We start from the raw sequence: 20468 nt of genomic DNA on the forward strand, positions 1-20468 counted from the left end.
AGAGAGAGGACTAAAGGAGGAGAGAGAGAGGAGGAGAGGAGAGGAGGTGAAGCACAATACAGCCAGCAGACCATTAGAAGTTTAGAGAGGCGGAGGAGAAACTGATTCACTGACACACGTCCTTCTGCTCAACACACACACCTCTCTCACACACACACACACACACACACACACACACACACACACACACACACATTAAAGAACAGTATTTGTGTCTATGTGAAACACACTCATGTGTATTGGGGAAGTTGTGAGAAGACAGATGGAGGAATCCTAAAGGGAGGAGGAAGTTTGGTTGAAGTCCAATTAACAAGAGCAGCACAGGTCGAAGAAGAGGAGGAGGAGGAGGAGGAGGAGGAGGAGGAGGAGGAGGAGGAGGAGGAGGAGGAGGAGGAGGAGGAGGAGGAGGAGGAGGAGGAGGAGGAGGAGGAGACGTCAGGAATATAAATCGGGGTTCAGGTTTACTTGCAGGAGCCCATTCAGCCCTGTGTGTGTGTGTGTGTGATCTTCCCATTAAAGTCTATATCTGTCTCTCAGGTAACCGCTGTGCAGTTTGTTTGGCCCTTAATGTCTCAGCTTGACCTTCAGAGTCCTGTAGTCCTCTAGTTGATCCTCTCTTGTGGTTCCCCCTGTAGTCCTCTAGTTGATCCTCTCTTGTGGTTCCCCCTGTAGTCCTCTAGTTGATCCTCCTCCATGTGGTTCCCCCTGTAGTCCTCTAGTTGATCCTCCTCCATGTGGTTCCCCCTGTAGTCCTCTAGTTGATCCTCTCTTGTGGTTCCCCCTGTAGTCCTCAAGTTGATCCTCTCTTGTGGTTCCCCCTGTAGTCCTCTAGTTGATCCTCTCTTGTGGTTCCCCCTGTAGTCCTCTAGTTGATCCTCCTCCATGTGGTTCCCCCTGTAGTCCTCTAGTTGATCCTCTCTTGTGGTTCCCCCTGTAGTCCTCTAGTTGATCCTCCTCCATGTGGTTCCCCCTGTAGTCCTCTAGTTGATCCTCCTCCATGTGGTTCCCCCTGTAGTCCTCTAGTTGATCCTCTTGTGGTTCCCCCTGTAGTCCTCTAGTTGATCCTCTCTTGTGGTTCCCCCTGTAGTCCTCTAGTTGATCCTCTCTTGTGGTTCCCCCTGTAGTCCTCTAGTTGATCCTCCTCCATGTGGTTCCCCCTGTAGTCCTCTAGTTGATCCTCCTCCATGTGGTTCCCCCTGTAGTCCTCTAGTTGATCCTCTCTTGTGGTTCCCCCTGTAGTCCTCAAGTTGATCCTCTCATGTGGTTCCCCCTGTAGTCCTCTAGTTGATCCTCTCTTGTGGTTCCCCCTGTAGTCCTCAAGTTGATCCTCTCATGTGGTTCCCCCTGTAGTCCTCTAGTTGATCCTCCTCCATGTGGTTCCCCCTGTAGTCCTCTAGTTGATCCTCTCTTGTGGTTCCCCCTGTAGTCCTCTAGTTGATCCTCTCTTGTGGTTCCCCCTGTAGTCCTCTAGTTGATCCTCCTCCATGTGGTTCCCCTGTAGTCCTCTAGTTGACCCTCCTCCATTAGGTTCTGACTGTAGTCCTCTAGTTGATCCTCCTCCATGTGGTTCCCCCTGTAGTCCTCTAGTTGATCCTCTCTTGTGGTTCCCCCTGTAGTCCTCAAGTTGATCCTCTCATGTGGTTCCCCCTGTAGTCCTCTAGTTGATCCTCTCTTGTGGTTCCCCCTGTAGTCCTCTAGTTGATCCTCCTCCATGTGGTTCCCCCTGTAGTCCTCTAGTTGATCCTCTCTTGTGGTTCCCCCTGTAGTCCTCTAGTTGATCCTCCTCCATGTGGTTCCCCCTGTAGTCCTCTAGTTGATCCTCCTCCATGTGGTTCCCCCTGTAGTCCTCTAGTTGATCCTCTCTTGTGGTTCCCCCTGTAGTCCTCTAGTTGATCCTCTCTTGTGGTTCCCCCTGTAGTCCTCTAGTTGATCCTCTCTTGTGGTTCCCCCTGTAGTCCTCTAGTTGATCCTCCTCCATGTGGTTCCCCCTGTAGTCCTCTAGTTGATCCTCCTCCATGTGGTTCCCCCTGTAGTCCTCTAGTTGATCCTCTCTTGTGGTTCCCCCTGTAGTCCTCAAGTTGATCCTCTCATGTGGTTCCCCCTGTAGTCCTCTAGTTGATCCTCTCTTGTGGTTCCCCCTGTAGTCCTCAAGTTGATCCTCTCATGTGGTTCCCCCTGTAGTCCTCTAGTTGATCCTCCTCCATGTGGTTCCCCCTGTAGTCCTCTAGTTGATCCTCTCTTGTGGTTCCCCCTGTAGTCCTCTAGTTGATCCTCTCTTGTGGTTCCCCCTGTAGTCCTCTAGTTGATCCTCCTCCATGTGGTTCCCCCTGTAGTCCTCTAGTTGATCCTCCTCCATGTGGTTCCCCCTGTAGTCCTTTAGTTGATCCTCCTCCATGTGGTTCCCCCTGTAGTCCTCTAGTTGATCCTCCTCCATGTGGTTCCCCCTGTAGTCCTCGAGTTGATCCTCCTCCATGTGGTTCCCCCTGTAGTCCTCTAGTTGATCCTCCTCCATGTGGTGCCCCCTGTAGTCCTCTAGTTGATCCTCCTCCATGTGGTTCCCCCTGTAGTCCTCTAGTTGATCCTCTCTTGTGGTTCCCCCTGTAGTCCTCTAGTTGATCCTCTCTTGTGGTTCCCCCTGTAGTCCTCTAGTTGATCCTCTCTTGTGGTTCCCCCTGTAGTCCTCTAGTTGATCCTCTCTTGTGGTTCCCCCTGTAGTCCTCTAGTTGATCCTCTCTTGTGGTTCCAGATGCCCGAGGAGCAGGCGTTCTGCGTGCTGGTGAAGATCATGCACCACTACGGCCTCCGCGCTCTGTACAAGAACAACTTCCAGGACCTGCACTGCAAGTTCTACCAGCTGGAGCGGCTGATGCAGGTCGGTGGTGGGCGGGGCCTCATGTCTGAAACTGTTGAGAAAGGGGGAGGAGCCTCTGGTTCAGGAAGTGTTTTTCTTATCCAAACAACATCGATGTTGAAACACGGGACTCTCCTGGATTATTTTAAAGAGCCGAATAATTGCTTATTAATTTAACATCGCAGACGGCTCCAAATACTACATTACCCATGAGCCTCGGCCACGAGGGAGACGGCAGTAAAGAGGCGCCAAGGAAACGAGAATCACGGCGCCGTAGTTTCCCAGTTCATTCTAAATTGACTCGAGACTGAATGGATTCAAACAGATTGTGTTTTTAATTTTCTCAGCTGCGTATTTTTTATTGCATGTTCTTTTCAGCTCAGTGACATCTATCTTCTCCGTACGGAGCTCAGGGAACAAGAACTTACACCGGATTTGATTTCCCAAATATTTGTTTTACTTTATTGATAATGAAAGGTTTCATTTAATAAATGGTTGAACGCACTGAAAAGAAACACGAGCAGAGAAAAGTGCAAATAGCCTTACAAAATATATTAAAATACACAGAGCGCATTACCAGCGATTGCATCATGTTGCATCATGCGGCGTGTTTGTATATCACAAATATAATTTAATATAATGGCTAAGTCTGAGTGACTAAACATTATTCTTCCTGCGTGTCGAGGCCCACGCGGGTGTTACAGTTTAATTCAGCCCTGACATTCAGCATCAAGATCAACTGATGCAGCTTCGACCAATCGGCTTCAGCGTGAGCACGTTAGCATCGACTGCTAATCGTTAGCGTAGCGACGGGAGCTCCGTATCTGATGCCGTCATGTGACCCGCTAAGTGGGCTGATGGCATCGACTCAAACACACTTTATGTTATTATGGAAAGCTCCAGCGGTCCTTATTCAGCTGTAAATATAATGTGTATATATATATATATATTGTTGAAATGTCAAAAAACAGATTAACAAGAACTGGGGAGTAAAAGAGAATCATGTGCGGAAGAAAAAAACAAATATAGGGAATCCTCTCCTCCTCTTCCTCCTCCTCCTCTTCTTTCTCTCTTCCTCCCCTCTTCTCCTCCCCTCCGTCTCATCCTCTCCCCCTCCTTTTTCTCCTCCTCTCCTCCCCTCCACCTCTTCCTCCTAGTCCTCCTCTCCTCTTCCTCTTTCTCCTTCTCTCCTCCTCCTCTTCTTCCTCTCTTCCTCCCCTCCTCTTCCTCCTCTTCCTTCTTCTCTTCCTTCTACTCTTTGCCTCCTACTCCTCTTCCTCCTCCTCATCACCTCCTCTCTGCTCCACAGGACCAGCTTCCAGACCTGTGGTCCCACTTCCAGGAGCTGAACCTGGAGGCTCACATGTACGCCTCCCAGTGGTTCCTCACGCTCTTCACGGCCAAGTTCCCCCTGTGCATGGTGTTCCACATCACGGACCTGCTGCTGTGTGAGGTACGCTGGGCCTGGGGGGGACACACGCACACAAAGGTTAGAGGAGTAAGGAGGTAGGACGAAGGTTTAGAAGGAGTCAGGAGAGAGGACAAAAGGTTAGAGGAGTCAGGAGGTAGGACACAAGTTTTTTATTTTATTATTATTATTATTTTATCTTTATTATTTATGATTTTAAATGTATTTATTTTTTAATCAATTTTATTTTTAAATGTATTTTATTTTTAAATGGTATTTATTTTTAAATTGTATTTATTTTATTTATTTCATTTAAATATAGTAATAGTCTGTTTGTAGTATACCAGCTCAAAGTAACAAGGGGCCGAGTCCAGGACCCTGAGGAACGCCACGTCCCACATGAGCGCGTGAAGAAGAGGCGTTGCCCGTGACGACAGTTTGAGTTCTCTCTCGGATTCATTTCTCCAAGTGAATCTGCAAAATAGTATAAAAAATGTAAAGCATGAGAACTTTTTATCCACCACCATTAAGCGCTTTATGTTATTTATAGTGGAGAGCAGAAGGAACACTGATGGATTATTAGCGTCATGGTTACTGACTTTTTTACATTTTCTGAAAGTTTAAAATTCTATGAAACATGAAAAGTTAAACACCCTCCCCCCCTCCCTTACCCCCCTCTGTCTTCCTATTGGCCCCAGGCAGAACAATTAAAAGTTTCCCAGCTCTTTCTCACCCAATGAGCCGCGTGATGAGAATCTGCTCGTTAAAACATCTCTCCTCTCTCACCCTCTTCTCGGCTCTCTCATCATCTTCTCCTTCATTGCTTCCTCTCTTCATCATCTTTTTCTCTCCTTGTTTACTCTTTCCTGCCCTTTGTTGACGCTCTCCCTCTCTCCTTCGCTCTGTGTCTACTGACTCGTGTCTGCCGTGGCCTCTATCTCTCTCTTTCTCTCCCTCTCACCCCATGACTCTCTCTCCCTCTCTCTCCCTCCACCTCTCTACCTCTCTCCCTCTCCCTCCCCCTCTCTCTCCCTCCCTCTCACCCCATGACTCTCTCTCCCTCCACCTCTCTACCTCTCTCTCCCTCCACCTCTCTCTCTCTCTCCCTCCCTCTCACCCCATGACTCTCTCCCTCTCTCTCTCTCCCTCCACCTCTCTACCGCTCTCTCTCCCTCCCCCCCCTCTCTCTCTCTCTCTCTCCCTCTCACCTCATGACTCTCTCTCCCTGATACCCACGCCTTTGATCCTGCCTCAGCACTGCAGCGCCACCTTGAGGCCCACAGCGTGAAGCCGGAGAGCTCCCCTCTCTCTCTTTCTTTCTCTCTTTTCTCCGGTTATTTTTAGAGCCGTCCAGATATTTTTAGCTCTGTGTTGCCATGTGAACTGGTTGTCACGGAGACCAGGAGACGGGTGTTCCCGTGCAGAGCCGACGTCGATTTAGCATTTCCTTTTGTTTCCGTGTCAAAGTCAGAAGAAACCCTTTAGTCAGCATCACTGACTGACTGTCCTCTCAGCGAGGGCTTCTTTTGCTGATTTAACTTTACAGTTAATCGTAGTATTGATCGACTTTAGCACTTTTCCAAATCATTACAATTTAAAGCAATAGACGATCAAAGCAAGTAAGATATATGGTAATGCAATCAACATACCTGGAACTCAACATCGATATGAACATGTTTTAAGGTCGTTGTGTTCTTATTTCACTCTGCAGTAGTTTTTAAAATATTTAGATATGTCTATAGACTTTTCTTTATGTTCTTGATCTTTCCCTGCCGGTTTTACAACTTTTCTGCTGATATTTTATTTATTTTATTTTATTTATTTTATTTATTTTATTTATTTTATTTATTTTATTTATTTTATTTATTTTATTTATTTTATTTATTTTATTTATTTTATTTATTTTATTTATTTATTTTATTTTATTTATTTTATTTATTTTATTTATTTTATTTATTTTATTTATTTTATTTATTTTATTTATTTATATATTTATATTTAAATTTATATATTTATTTTTTAGAATTAAAACAAAAATTATTAAAATATTATTTATATTAGTATTTTTATTTAACCATTTATTTTATTTATTTCATATTTGCCAGCAAGTAGAGCTAGTATTAGTTTAACCATCAGGTGTTTTATTACTTTACAGCAAAGAGGTTTTTGCAGTTTTTTGTTTCTCAATGTCGATGTTAAACATTTTAATAAAAGTCCATTCTTGTTATATTAAGTCAGGAAGCAGAGCCTCCATCACTAGGAACAGACACTGTAGACGACATCTGATACATCTCACCTCCCTGTGGTATCCTTTGGCTCTTTGAGAAGCTTCTCTCTGGTGTTCAGTGTACTTTACTTTGAGAAGCTTCTCTCTGGTGCTGACAGCGTGTAATTACATCTTCAATTTCAGAAATCCATCCGTTTAAACCTTTGAGAATCTGCCGACTCATATAAACATGATAGCTCAGGTTCAGGTCACTCAGGCCCCTCGTTGCATCTGAACTCATACCTGATGCTCTTCTTCTCTCCTCCAGGGTCTAAGCATCATCTTCAACGTCGCCCTGGCTCTCCTCAAGGTCAGTTTCATTCATTCAACCCCATTTCTATTGTGTTAAGTACTTTATTTACTTTATTTACTTTATTTATTTTATTTATTTTATTTTATTTAAAGTCCTGAAGTGATGGAGAGCTCGTTGGTTGGCATGTGTCGCCCCCTGGTGCTTGAATCAGGAAGTGCATCTGGAAGTGAGGAGGCTCATTTGTAAATACGATGTGAATCTGATGTACAACAGCAAGTGAAAGCTTTACATTTTTATTTTAACATTATTTAATAGTTTATGTATATAGTTTATGTACACTACCGTTCAAAAGTTTGAGGTCACTTAGAAATTTCTTTATTTTTCAAAGAAAAGCACTGCTTTTTCAATAAAGATAACATTAATCAAAAATACACACTATACATTGTTAATGTGGTAAATGACTATTCTAGGTGGAAACGTCTGGTTTCTAATGAAATATCTCCAGAGGTGTATAGAAGCCCATTTCCATCAACTATCACTCCAGTGTTCTAATGGTACATTGTGTTTGCTAATTGCCTTAGAAGACTAATGGATGATTAGAAAACCCTTGTGCAATTATGTTAGCACAGCTGAAAACAGTTATGCTGGTGATATAAGCTATACAACTGGCCTTCCTTTGAGCTTGAAGTTTGAAGAACAAAATGAATACTTCAAATATGAATCATTATTTCTAACCTTGTCAATGTCTTGACTATATTTTCTATTCAATTTTCAATTCATTTGATAAATAAAAGTGAGTTTTCATGGAAGACACAAAATTGTCTGGATGACCCCAAACTTTTGAACGGTAGTGTATATGTTGTAATAATATTTTTTATTAGCACCAACCTAAAGTTTATAATGTATTAACACATGCAACAACATTTATAGCATCAACATGAGTTGTGGGTGCTTCCCATGAAGTTTCCTTCAGAGGTTGATAAAGTAAAAGAAAAGTTACAAATAAATCCATAATAACATTTGGGGTGCAGTACAATGGAAACACAAACTAAACTATCAATAGACGGACAATAAACACATATATAATATATTTTTGGGATGTTCACTTTTTTTTTCTTCAAATTTTGAAAAAGAAACCAAAATAAAATTATCATTGTATATTTTTTATATTTAATCGATAAATAATTGTAACTTGTATTTTGCTGATGTCAGAACAGAAAGGTTTAGATTGACTAGTTTATAATAAGTGTTCTGGGTGTTTTTCCTTCTCCGTTGTGATGCAGCTCACACACATAAACACATAAACACATCATGGTACATTGTGCTCTGTCATGTCTTAGCAGTGAGATGCGGTGCTTGGTCAGGAAGGGAGAACACATGAGGAGGAAGGGGGGAGGGGGGGAGGGGCTTCCACTGCCTGCCTGTCATTGGCTGGGCATGACGGCATTCTCCCCCGAGACTCCCTCCTCCTCCATCCATCCTGTTCTCCTCTTCGCTCTCCCCCCTCCCTCCATCTGTGTTCCCTCCCTCTCGGTCGCCCTCCTCATCACAACAGGAGCGTTAGCGTTAGCGCTCCGGACCCGGAGGAGAGCAGCTGTGTCTGGGTTATTTATTGAAACATTTCCTCTTCGTCCGTTCCTCCCATGGATGCTTCCCGGGAGCTTTTCTCTCTCTCTTCTTTACCTCCGCCGCCTCCTCCTCTTCCTCCTCCTCCTCGCTGCATTTCCTCAACACTACATCTGTCCACTACCCAGACCTCTGCAATGGAGCCGCCCCTGCTAGCCGTTAGCCGTTAGCATAACAAAAAGAAAGTGAGGGGTAGGGAAAGAGAGAGAGAGAAAGAAAGAGAAAGAGGGAGAGAAGTGGTGGACAGGAAACACTGTGGTTTCTGTGCACTGCCTCACCCTGCTGGCCAGGAGCATCGCTCCTCTTCATCAGAAGGAGCTGAGTCCCAGACCCCCATCCAGACGATCTGCTGAGCCCCATCCAGAGGATCTGCTGAGCCCCATCCAGAGGATCTGCTAAGCCCCATCTAGAGGATCTGCTGAGCCCCATCCAGAGGATCTGCTGACCCCCATCTAGAGGATCTGCTAAGCCCCATCTAGAGGATCTGCTGAGCCCCATCTAGAGGATCTGCTAAGCCCCATCTAGAGGATCTGCTAAGCCCCATCTAGAGGATCTGCTGAGCCCCATCCAGAGGATCTGCTGACCCCCATCTAGAGGATCTGCTGAGCCCCATCCAGAGGATCTGCTGAGCCCCATCTAGAGGATCTGCTGAGCCCCATCTAGAGGATCTGCTAAGCCCCATCTAGAGGATCTGCTGAGCCCCATCTAGAGGATCTGCTAAGCCCCATCTAGAGGATCTGCTAAGCCCCATCTAGAGGATCTGCTGAGCCCCATCTAGAGGATCTGCTAAGCCCCATCTAGAGGATCTGCTGAGCCCCCATCTAGAGGATCTGCTGAGCCCCATCCAGAGGATCTGCTGAGCCCCATCTAGAGGATCTGCTGAGTAAAGAGGAACAACAGAAACACAGGGAGACCATCGTGATACTCTTCGATCTGTTCTTCTCGTTTTGTATCCACTCGGCGATAAATAACCTCCTCATCCTCGTCATCGTCGTCTCCTGGAGGCAGGAGGGTGACCGCATCCCGTCTGTTTCTGCCTCGTCATCAGGACTGGGGGCTCAGACCGCCGGCTCATCGGATAGAGGAGTCGCGCTGTTCTTTATTTTTATATATATTTTATCGATATTATACATTTTTCAGGTCTTTCTCTGCGTTTCAGAGACGGCTCACTTCCTGTCGCCTCGAGCGGTTCGACCCGCCGTCTCTCTCCCGCCGAGCCTCTGAACGACCGAGATAGAAAAGGTGGAGTACCGTCGCCGCTCCACGTGTGAAGCGGCTCTGTTGCTCGGCAACAGTTTGCTGGATTGTGATTGGTTGGAGGCGGGATGAGAGTGAGGTCACGTGACTGGACTTCAAAGTGAACTTCAGGTGTCTGGAGGACTCGTGGAGCCCAAAGGCAACGCTTCGTTTCCCCACCGTTGTCTCCTCCACTGACTCCTCGTCCACTGACTCCTCGTTTACTGACTCCTCGTTTACTTGTCCACTGACGCCTTGTCCACTTGACCCCTCGTCCACTTTACCACTGATGCCTCATCCACTCGTGCACTTGTCTACTGACGCCTCGCCCACTGACTCCTCGTCCACTTGACGCCTTGTCCACTGACGCCTCGTCCACTCGTCCACTGACTCCTCGACCACTGACTCCTCGTCCACTTGACGCCTCATCCACTCGTCCACTGACTCCTCTCCCATTGACTCCTCGTCCACTTGACGCCTCATCCACTCGTCCACTGACTCCTCTCCCATTGACACCTCGTCCACTTTACCACTGATGCCTCATCCACTCGTCCACTTGTCTACTGACGCCTCGCCCACTGACTCCTCGTCCACTTGACGCCTTGTCCACTGACGCCTCGTCCACTCGTCCACTGACTCCTCGTCCACTTGACGCCTCGTCCACTCGTCCACTGACTCCTCTCCCATTGACTCCTCGTCCACTGCGCTGGCTCCAGGTCCAACATGCTGCGCTGGGCCCCGTCCGTCCCGTCTGAGTTTCCGTGCGTTCCCTTGCTGGACATCGGTCTGTCGTTGTGACATCAGCGTCTCTCCAAGGCGTCGCCGGGTTCTCCAGAACTCGGTCCGTTGGGCTCTCGGCTCGGTCCCCCCGTCCTCAAACTCCCAGGAAACCCGTCGGGGACGTTCGGAGAACACATGCTGGAGTCGTCGGCGCCCCCGGCCCCGGAGCGGGACCGCCCCTCGCCCCGCCCCTCGCCCCCACACTCCCCTCCCCCCACACATGCCCTGACCACGCATCTGCCCCTTCCGGCGGCGTGCGGGGCGCTGGAGGACGGGGAGGGGAGGGCGGGGGAGGGGGAGGAGGAGCCGGCCCCGGGCGGCCAGGCCTCGGCCGACTCGTACTGCAAGGCGATGGGGCTCCTCGGGATGGGGCACCGGCTCTTCGTCCCCAAGCTGCTGGCGGTGAGAGGCGGGGCCTGGGAAACAGGAAGTGGATGACATGAGCATGGCGGGGACGCTCGGGGGGAGAGATGAAGAAGCAGCGTTGTTAGTCTGAGATACTTCTGGATAAATGTCTCAAGATTTATTTAAGAGTCTTGCATGAATAGATTCATATGGAAATCTCATGCAAAATACACTTTTTTTATTGTAAATCATTTTTAAAGTGTAAATAATGTATTTTTACTCAGAAATCAAACATCCCAAACATGAACTACGCTCACATTTAAAAACTTGTTTATCAGCCACACACACACACACACACACACACACACACACACACATCTCTGGCTGGGTTCTTGTAGCGATTCTTCCTGTTACCACTAGATGGCGACATTGATTGATACTTCCTCTGATTATTCATGTTTAAATTCAGCCGCTGAGCTGCATCATGAGGGTCGCCTTTACACTCGATGCTCTCCGCTCTGTACCTTGAGTAATGTGATTCAATAATTCTCAAAGATCTGAACCCTAAACACTGAACTGTCTCCTCGTGTCTCGCTCCAGACCTCCAAAGAGGACCTCCTGCAGGCGGACTTCGAAGGAGCCCTCAAGTTCTTCAGGGTCCAGCTGCCGAAGCGCTACCGAGCTGCAGAGAACGCCCGGAGGCTGATGGAGCAGGCCTGCAACATCAAGGTGAGACACACACCTGTGCTTCAGATGGATGAACCTGTTCATTGGTCATGTGGATGAACCTGTTCATTGATCATGAGGATGAACCTGTTCATTGGTCATGTGGATGAACCTGTTCATTGGTGATGAGGATGAACCTGTTCATTGGTCCTGAGGATGAACCTGTTCATTGGTCATGTGGATGAACCTGTTCATTGGTCATGAGGATGAACCTGTTCATTGGTCATGTGGATGAACCTGTTCATTGGTCATGAGGATGAACCTGTTCATTGGTCATGTGGATGAACCTGTTCGTTGGTCATGAGGATGAACCTGTTCATTGGTCATGTGGATGAACCTGTTCATTGGTCATGAGGATGAACCTGTTCATTGGTCATGTGGATGAACCTGTTCATTGGTCATGTGGATGAACCTGTTCATTGGTCATGTAGATGAACCTGTTCATTGGTCATGTGGATGAACCTGTTCATTGGTCATGAGGATGAACCTGTTAATTGGTCATGTGGATGAACCTGTTCATTGGTCATGTGGATGAACCTGTTCATTGGTCATGAGGATGAACCTGTTCATTGGTCATGAGGATGAACCTGTTCATTGGTCATGAGGATGAACCTGTTCATTGGTCATGTGGATGAACCCTGTTCATTGGTCATGTGGATGAACCTGTTCATTGGTCATGAGGATGAACCTGTTCATTGGTCATGGTGATGAACCTGTTCATTGGTCATGAGGATGAACCTGTTCATTGGTCATGGTGATGAACCTGTTCATTGGTCATGGTGATGAACCTGTTCATTGGTCATGAGGATGAACCCTGTTCATTGGTCATGTGGATGAACCTGTTCATTGGTCATGAGGATGAACCTGTTCATTGGTCATGAGGATGAACCTGTTCATTGGTCATGAGGATGAACCTGTTCATTGGTCATGGTGATGAACCTGTTCATTGGTCATGGTGATGAACCTGTTCATTGGTCATGAGGATGAACCTGTTCATTGGTCGAGCTGTGAATCGATCTCCTTGACGATTTCTCTCAGTTGAGAATACAGGGGGGGCGGAGCTTCTTCTTTGTTGGATTTCTGGAACTTTCTTCCGTCTCTTGAGGCGTGGAGATGCTGCTCTGTGTATGTCTGTGCAGCAGGAAGGGATTTATTACCCGTGTGAAACAGGAAACGCTTTAATGCTGTCGGAGGAACACGCCTCATAAGTACTGCTTCTGAACAATAATGCACCGTAACAACGCGTCACATGACCATGTGAGACATCTGAAGGGGATAAACTGCTCTGCAACGCTTTATTCAGATGAACTGCACATGTCGACTGTGTTGCGTCCTCTTATCGATGTTTTTGGCTTCCTGCTCCGTAGTTTTACAGTTTAATGTAAAGTTTAGTTGCCGTCTGCTGTTGCGTTGTTTGTTTACTGTTCCTGTGATGTTGTTTATTGGCATGTAGACGGTAAACAGCAGATAAGAGACGACTTCAGGAGTGTTCGTCAAGGTCGTGTGGTTAGAGAATCACAACCCCTCAGAAACCCCGTTAGCATTTTCCTCTTGACCTTAATGAGGCGGCTGGCATCTGGGGAATTTGCTGAGGTCACAAGAGACGGTGTGTGTGTGTGTGTGTGTGTGATAGATAATCATCCTCCTCTCTTTTCTCTCTCTCTACATACATCTAATATTTAACATTTTAGGCATTTTTTTCATCTTTATTATCTAGATCAGCAGGTTGTGTTGTGTTAAAGGACACATTGGCCAGACCCCTTCAGTGCTTCAGACCCCCCCCCCCCTGTGTGTGTGTGTGTGTGTGCGCACAGGATATCCTGCACTGTGACTCCGTTTATCTCTCGTGGTTTTGGTGACATTTTGGCACTCTTGTGCAATCCTGCTGAAATGCAAAGTCGGCCTTGTGTTGTGCGTGAGAAACACACACACACACAGAAATACACACACTGCAACAGATATACACTCACACAGAAATACACACACTGCAACAGAAACACACACACTCACACAGAAATACACACACTGCAACAGATATACACACACACACACACAGAAATACACACACTGCAACAGATATACACACACTCACACAGAAACACACACACTGTCCATGAAGACCTCTTCAGACCCCCTCAGAGGGGGAACCAGACTCTCCAGACCCGCTTTGTGGTTCTTGGTGTTCTCGTCTGAACCGGATCAGCTGAGCTCTGTAAGCTGCTTAAAAACATGGAAGGAATTCAACCGGCACCTCGGTTTGATTAGCGGGCGGCGGGCGGCTGGTCCTCGCCGGGGATTATGGGATGGAATTTTAATTTCTTAGCCTCCTTAACAGCCAGAGGAGGACCTGAAGAAAATTAAAAGTATAAAACTAAAATAGTTTATCGTGATTTCACAGTTCGTTTAATGTGAAGCTTCATAATTTCGGTGCTCAGCTGATTGATTTATTATTTCACTCCCTTGAGCAAATTAAATAAGTCATACATTTTGTTTTATTATGTCTTTTGTATTATTTCTGTATTTTAGTTAAATTAATTCAATTTCTTTTATATATAATAATATATAAAATATTGTTATGTTATTTTTTATTTTAGTTAAATTAATTCAATTTCTTTCATATATAATATACAAAATATTGTTATGTTATTTTTGTATTTTAGTTAAATAAATGGGTGTGGCTGCTCGTGTATATATATATATTTATATATAAAGTATAAATTTAAAATATATATAAAATATATACATATATATACTATAATATGTATTTATATATATATACACACACACACACACAGGAGGTCCGTATGGAGGTCCTCAGGTGGTTCATGGCCCTGAGGCTTGATGACTCTTCAGGCACAGTGAAGGACGGCCGTGAGGGGGCTTTCACTTCACTTCCTGGTTTCACTGTTAACTGTGAGCGATAAGTCGCTGTGGCCCATCTGACAACTTCCTTCCTGTCTCTCTTTAACACACACACATACACACACACACACACTCACACACACACTCTGTATGAAGCCTTTATCTTTATTTTGATCAGCAGCAGGAAACAGAAAAAAAGAAAAGCTCCCGAGAGCAAAGGGAGGGAGGACGATGTTATAATGAGAGACGTTAAGAGAGAGAATGAGGGAGGGAGGGAGGAAGATGGTATAATGATAAACGTTAAGAGACAGATTGACAGAGATGGAGAGCGATGGAGAGAGAGGGGGAGGACTCACTCAGTGGAAAGGAAGAAAAAGCCGACATGTCTTTTGTTGCACACGTCTAGCGTGACAGGGAGAACACAAACAGGTGTGTTGTACTACGCCCCCCCCCCCTCCTTTAGTGGGCGGGGCTTAGCTCCTCAAGGACTCTTGAAAGCAGCCGGTCTCCTCCTCCACTCGGCTACACTCCTCGGCTTCCTTCTCTGCCACCTCGTTCTCTATTCTCTTCTTCTTCATCCTCCTCCTCGTTGTTGTTGTTGTTGTTGGGGAGCGAGCGGAGTCAACATGATGCAGGAGGTGTCCATCATGGTGGCGTACGACGCTCATGTGGTGGACCGACCCGGAGACGAGGACACGCTGACTCGCCTGGTGGCTCATTCCAGACCTCCGAGAGCCGCCCGCCCGGTGGTAGGTCTGTCTTTGTCTCTCTCTCTCTCCCTCTTTCTGTCTCTGTCTCTCTCTCTCCGTCTCTCTCTCTCTCTTTCTGTCTTTATTCCTCTCTTAACGTCTCTCATTACAACATCTCTCTCTCTCCCTCTCGGTCTGTCTCTCGCTCTCTCCCTGTCTTTTTCTATGTCTCTCTCTCTCTCTTTCTGTCTCTCTCCCTCTCTTAATGTCTCTCATTATACCATCTCTCTCTCTCGCTCCCTCCCTCTCTGTCTCTCCCTCTCCATCTCTCTCTGTCTCTCTCCCTCTCTCTCTCTCTCTAGAGAAGAGAACAGAGAGGAATACACCTCCATTGTTCGGCTGGTTTTCGGTTGTTTTCTCTTTTTTTATTTTGTCATTTATTTTGCTCGGAATGTTTACAAAAAGTTCACAGAAATTAAGAAATGTTTCTTTACACGCGGTCGATGGTGTGTGTGTGTGTGTGTGTGTATGTATGTGTGTCTCTATTTCCATCACATGGGTCATTTAAATCTTTAGTTGGTTTTGTTCTTATTTAAATAGTCAAACTCGTTATTATGTAATAGCTGATCACCGTTTTACACACACACACACACACACACAGACACATACACAGAGACACACACAGAGACACATACACAGAGACACACACAGAGACACATATAGACACACACAAACACACACACAGAGAGACACACACACAAACACACACAGACACATACACAGAGACACACAGAGACACATATAGACACACACACAGACACACACAAACACACACACAGAGAGACACACAAACACTCAGAGACAGACTCACACACACACAGAGACACACACACTCAGAGACAGACTCACACTCACACACACCGACACACACAAACTCACAGACACAGACACACACACACACACTCAGGTGGTTTAATATAACTTCTCTCTGGGATCTCGGCTCCATTTCCTGATCCAGGTCAGGATCTATAAGTGGACCTGGTTCTGGTCCTGAGGCACCAGACCTGGATCACATGGTCCTCTAACCACAGGCCTGCAACATGGGCACGAAGATGGTGTGTGCGCTTGTCTGTGTGTGTGTGTGTGTGTTTGTTTTAAGGGTGTTGTTGGAGAGTTGCGTAATCATTATCTAGACTATCGATGATTCCTGTTTTTAACGTGAAGCTCAAGCAGAACAACTCGTCACCGGCCGACACCTGGACCCTGAAGAGGGTCGAGTGAAGTTTGATTTTACCGAATAACATTCAATTTAAAACTCACTCACACAAACACTCATCTTAACCTGATATAAAATAAAATAAGATTAGATTATATAATCCTGTATTAGTGACTCACATTGCAGGATTACAGCAGCAGGGGCTCAGTAGTGAGAAGAGCAATATGAAATATACAGACGGAGTAAACGTATATAAGAGGTAATCATGAAGTGTTTACGTTGCAGAAACAGTCGACTAATTAAAGTGATTTATAAAAAACATACTAAATATGACGCAATCAAAATATTGCGCAATCGCTGACGGCCCTGAGTGTGTGAGGAGGTTTTAAAACATGAAACATCGAGTGTGTTATCAGCCTCTGGTGTGGACTGGGCCCTGGGCTCTGGGTCCTGGGTCCTGGGCCCTGGGCTCTGGGCTCTGGGTCCTGGGTCCTGGGCTCTGGGTCCTGGGCCCTGGGCTCTGGGCTCTGGGTCCTGGGCTCTGGGTCCTGGGTCCTGGGTCCTGGGTCCTGGGTCCTGGGCTCTGGGTCCTGGGTCCTGGGCCCTGGGCTCTGGGCTCTGGGCTCTGGGCTCTGGGTCCTGGGCTCTGGGTCCTGGGTCCTGGGCCCTGGGCTCTGGGCTCTGGGCTCTGGGTCCTGGGCTCTGGGCCCTGGGTCCTGGGGTAAGGTGCTGTGTACCTGTAGTCCCAGGTGAATGTGTCTGCCCTCAGGAAGCACGTCTACTTATTTAAATTCTGCTTTGGTTTAATTTCACTGTGTGAAACACGAGAAATGCAAAGTCCAGCTGGACTGACGGCGGCACAGGAGTCTACATAGGGGGCGGGGGGTCTGAGAGGGTCTGGGTCTAGTGGGGTCAGATAGATTTCAGTGGGGCCTTCATTTACCTCAGTGGTTCCTGGGTGGTAGGGGTCAAAGGTCAACCCGCAGGTCAAAGGTCACCACAGGTCACGACTTCTTGGTTGGTGTAAATCAGAAACAATAGCTTCTGGTACTCGTCGTAAACGCTCTGAACTCTCGTCACATCTTTATACAAAGTGATTTATTTCATGTTTACAGTTTGTTTATTTTTAATTAATGTAAACAACAACACGTTTGTTGTCATGTGTACTTATTGTCCCGTTTCCACAACGCGGCGGCAGAGCGAACAACAGCTCTGATCACGAGATGCTGCGCACACGGCGGTCTCAGGGGGTCATGTGACCTGGATCCCAGCCCGACTGGGGGTTGCTATGGCAACCACAGCTTCTACAGGTGACACCATGACGCCACCTGAAGCGCACAAACAGAGCTCAATGATCCATGCTGTGTCTGTGTGTGTGTGTGTGTGAGTCTGTGTGTCTCTGTGTGTGTGTGTGTGTCTCTGTGAATGTGTGTCTGTGTTTGTGTGTCTCTGTGTGTGTGTGTGTGTGTCTTTTCAGATATAAAGCTGCTTATTAATCAGTGACAGAACTCTGACGTCATATTGTGTTTACAAACTAATTAAATAAACTATCTTTGTACACGTCGTAGAGTGTGTAGTCGTAGAGTGTGTAACGAGGTTGTGTGTCTTCACCTGGCAGATGATAAATGTTTAATTTACTGCATTCATAACAAATAAATAAATCACTTTCTGTCGTAAAAAGACGTAAAAACGAGGCGTTTACACCAAACCCACAGGACGGGCTTCCTCACTGGAGCGCCCGTGTTTTGACTGATGCATTATGGGAAATGTTCATGTGAACTTACGAGATCCCAGTTTCTGTTGTGATGAACTTGTGACGCTTGTGACCTGAAAGTTTCTGTTGAAGAAGAATGTGTCATTTGAAACGGTGTTCAGTGAGACGTGTGAATGTTGTTCTGGTGTTTAAGGAATTGGACCTCTGGTTCTGTTACTGTAGTGAAGAACCACAACTCAAGGTAGTAAAGTCGCCCTGCATTACCACGTTTATATTTATAACGAGACCGGTTGAATATGTCCTGTGGTGTCAGTATATATATATATATACATACTCTTTAAATATATATATATTTATTTATATATATATTTATTTTTATATATACAGGACTGTCTCAGAAAATTAGAATATTGTGATGAAGTTCTTTATTTTCTGTAATGCAATTAAAAAAACAAATGTCATGCATTCTGGATTCATTACAAATCAACTGAAATATTGCAAGCCTTTTATTCTTTTAATATTGCTGATTATGGCTTACAGCTTAAGAAAACTCAAATATCCTATCTCTAAATATTAGAATATCATGAAAAAGTATACTAGTAGGGTATTAAACAAATCACTTGAATTGTCTAATTAACTCAAACACCTGCAAGGGTTTCCTGAGCCTTGACAAACACTCAGCTGTTATAAATCTTTTTTTTACTTGGTCTGAGGAAATATTAAAATTTTATGAGATAGGATTTTAGAGTTTTCTTAAGCTGTAAGCCATAATCAGCAATATTAAAAGAATAAAAGGCTTGCAATATTTCAGTTGATTTGTAATGAATCCAGAATGCATGACATTTTTTTTTTTTAATTGCATTACAGAAAATAAAGAACTTTATCACAATATTCTAATTTTCTGAGACAGTCCTGTATATATATTTATATAATATGAGCGATGATAGTTAATAATGAATTACGTCTCTTGTTTTATTAGGTTCCAACGAAGAAGCTGAAGAAGTTTGAGAAAGAATATCAAACGTTGAGAGAGAGTCAACTGCAGCAGGAGGACCCAATAGACCGGTTCCAGGTACACACACACACACACACACACACACACACACACACAAACTTTGTATTTGCTAAAATTATCCATGTTTCTAATATTAGACGTTATTTAAAATAGATATGTGTTCTGAAGACGCACACACACCTCACACACCTCAGCTGTTTAGTCCCATTGAGTCCATCATGTGAGACCAGTAGTCATGAGACTCCACTAATGGTCTCCAATGCAGACCTTCAGGTGTGTGTGTTATAATGTGTGTGTGTGTGTGTGTGTGTGTTATAATGTGTGTGTTATAATGTGTGTGTGTCCAGAGGGAGAACCGGCGTCTCCAAGAGGCCAGCATGCGACTGGAACAGGAGAACGACGACTTGGCCCACGAACTGGTGACCAGTAAGATCGCCCTGCGGACCGACCTGGACCAGGTGAGACGGCGCGTCCTTCCCCACAATGCACTCTGCTCGCCGTGCGGCAAGTTGAAGCTGAGTGTGCGTGTGCGTGTGCGTGTGTGTGTGTGTGTGTGTGTGTGAGTCAGGCAGAGGACAAGGCCGACGTGCTGAACAAGGAGCTGCTCAGCACTAAGCAGCGTCTGGTGGAGACGGAGGAGGAGAAGCGGCGTCAGGAGGAGGAGACGGCTCAGGTATCACCTCGTTAAGCTCGTTAGCGAGCTGCGATCCCATTGGCCGGTCGCCTCGATGACCTCTGCCGCTGTGTTACGGATATTTGAACGACTGGTTATGACGCAACAGAGCTTAACGTCTCTATATGCACACGGACAGATTGTTTTTGAGAGATGCCATGTTGCCATGGAGATGTTGACCCCCCCCCCCCCCCCAGCTGAAGGAGGTGTTCAGGAGGGAGCTGGAGAAAGCCGAGCTGGAGATCAAGAAGACCACCGCCATCATCACCGAATACAAACAGGTACAACGATGAGGAGATGAAGACGTCTGTCTTTATCGAATAGAACTTTATCTTTACTTTATTAACCCAACGCTATCCTGACCTTATGACCCCAACGTTATCCTGACCTTATGACCCCAACGTTATCCTGACCTTATGACCCCAACGTTATCCTGACCTTATGACCCCAACGTTATCCTGACCTTATGACCCCAACGTTATCCTGACCTTATGACCCCAACGTTATCCTGACCTTATGACCCCAACGTTATCCTGTCCTTGTGACCCCAACGTTATCCTGCCCTTGTGACCCCAACGTTATCCTGACCTTATGACCCCAACGCTATCCTGACCTTATGACCCCAATGTTATCCTGTCCTTATGACCCCAACGTTATCCTGACCTTATGACCCCAACGTTATCCTGCCCTTATGACCCCAACGTTATCCTGACCTTATGACCCCAACGTTATCCTGACCTTATGACCCCAACGTTATCCTGACCTTATGACCCCAACGTTATCCTGTCCTTATGACCCCAACGTTATC

General features: G+C 46.0%; 1 protein-coding gene across 1 annotated transcript in view; it reads left to right on the forward strand.

Moving 5' to 3' along the window:
* Positions 1-19849, forward strand: part of rabgap1l (RAB GTPase activating protein 1-like) — a 75964-nt gene extending 56115 nt beyond the window's left edge. Inside the window, exons 16-22 of the mRNA XM_056413824.1 lie at positions 2747-2872; positions 4161-4304; positions 6794-6835; positions 11366-11494; positions 18952-19044; positions 19335-19445; positions 19556-19849. Coding sequence (XP_056269799.1) covers positions 2747-2872; positions 4161-4304; positions 6794-6835; positions 11366-11494; positions 18952-19044; positions 19335-19445; positions 19556-19675 — 765 coding nt within the window. The 3' untranslated portion in view covers positions 19676-19849. The remainder of the gene's footprint in view (positions 1-2746; positions 2873-4160; positions 4305-6793; positions 6836-11365; positions 11495-18951; positions 19045-19334; positions 19446-19555) is intronic.
* Positions 19850-20468: the final 619 nt, after the last annotated feature.

The sequence above is a fragment of the Pseudoliparis swirei genome, chromosome 5, assembly GCF_029220125.1.
Source record: "Pseudoliparis swirei isolate HS2019 ecotype Mariana Trench chromosome 5, NWPU_hadal_v1, whole genome shotgun sequence".
Taxonomy (NCBI): domain Eukaryota; kingdom Metazoa; phylum Chordata; class Actinopteri; order Perciformes; family Liparidae; genus Pseudoliparis; species Pseudoliparis swirei.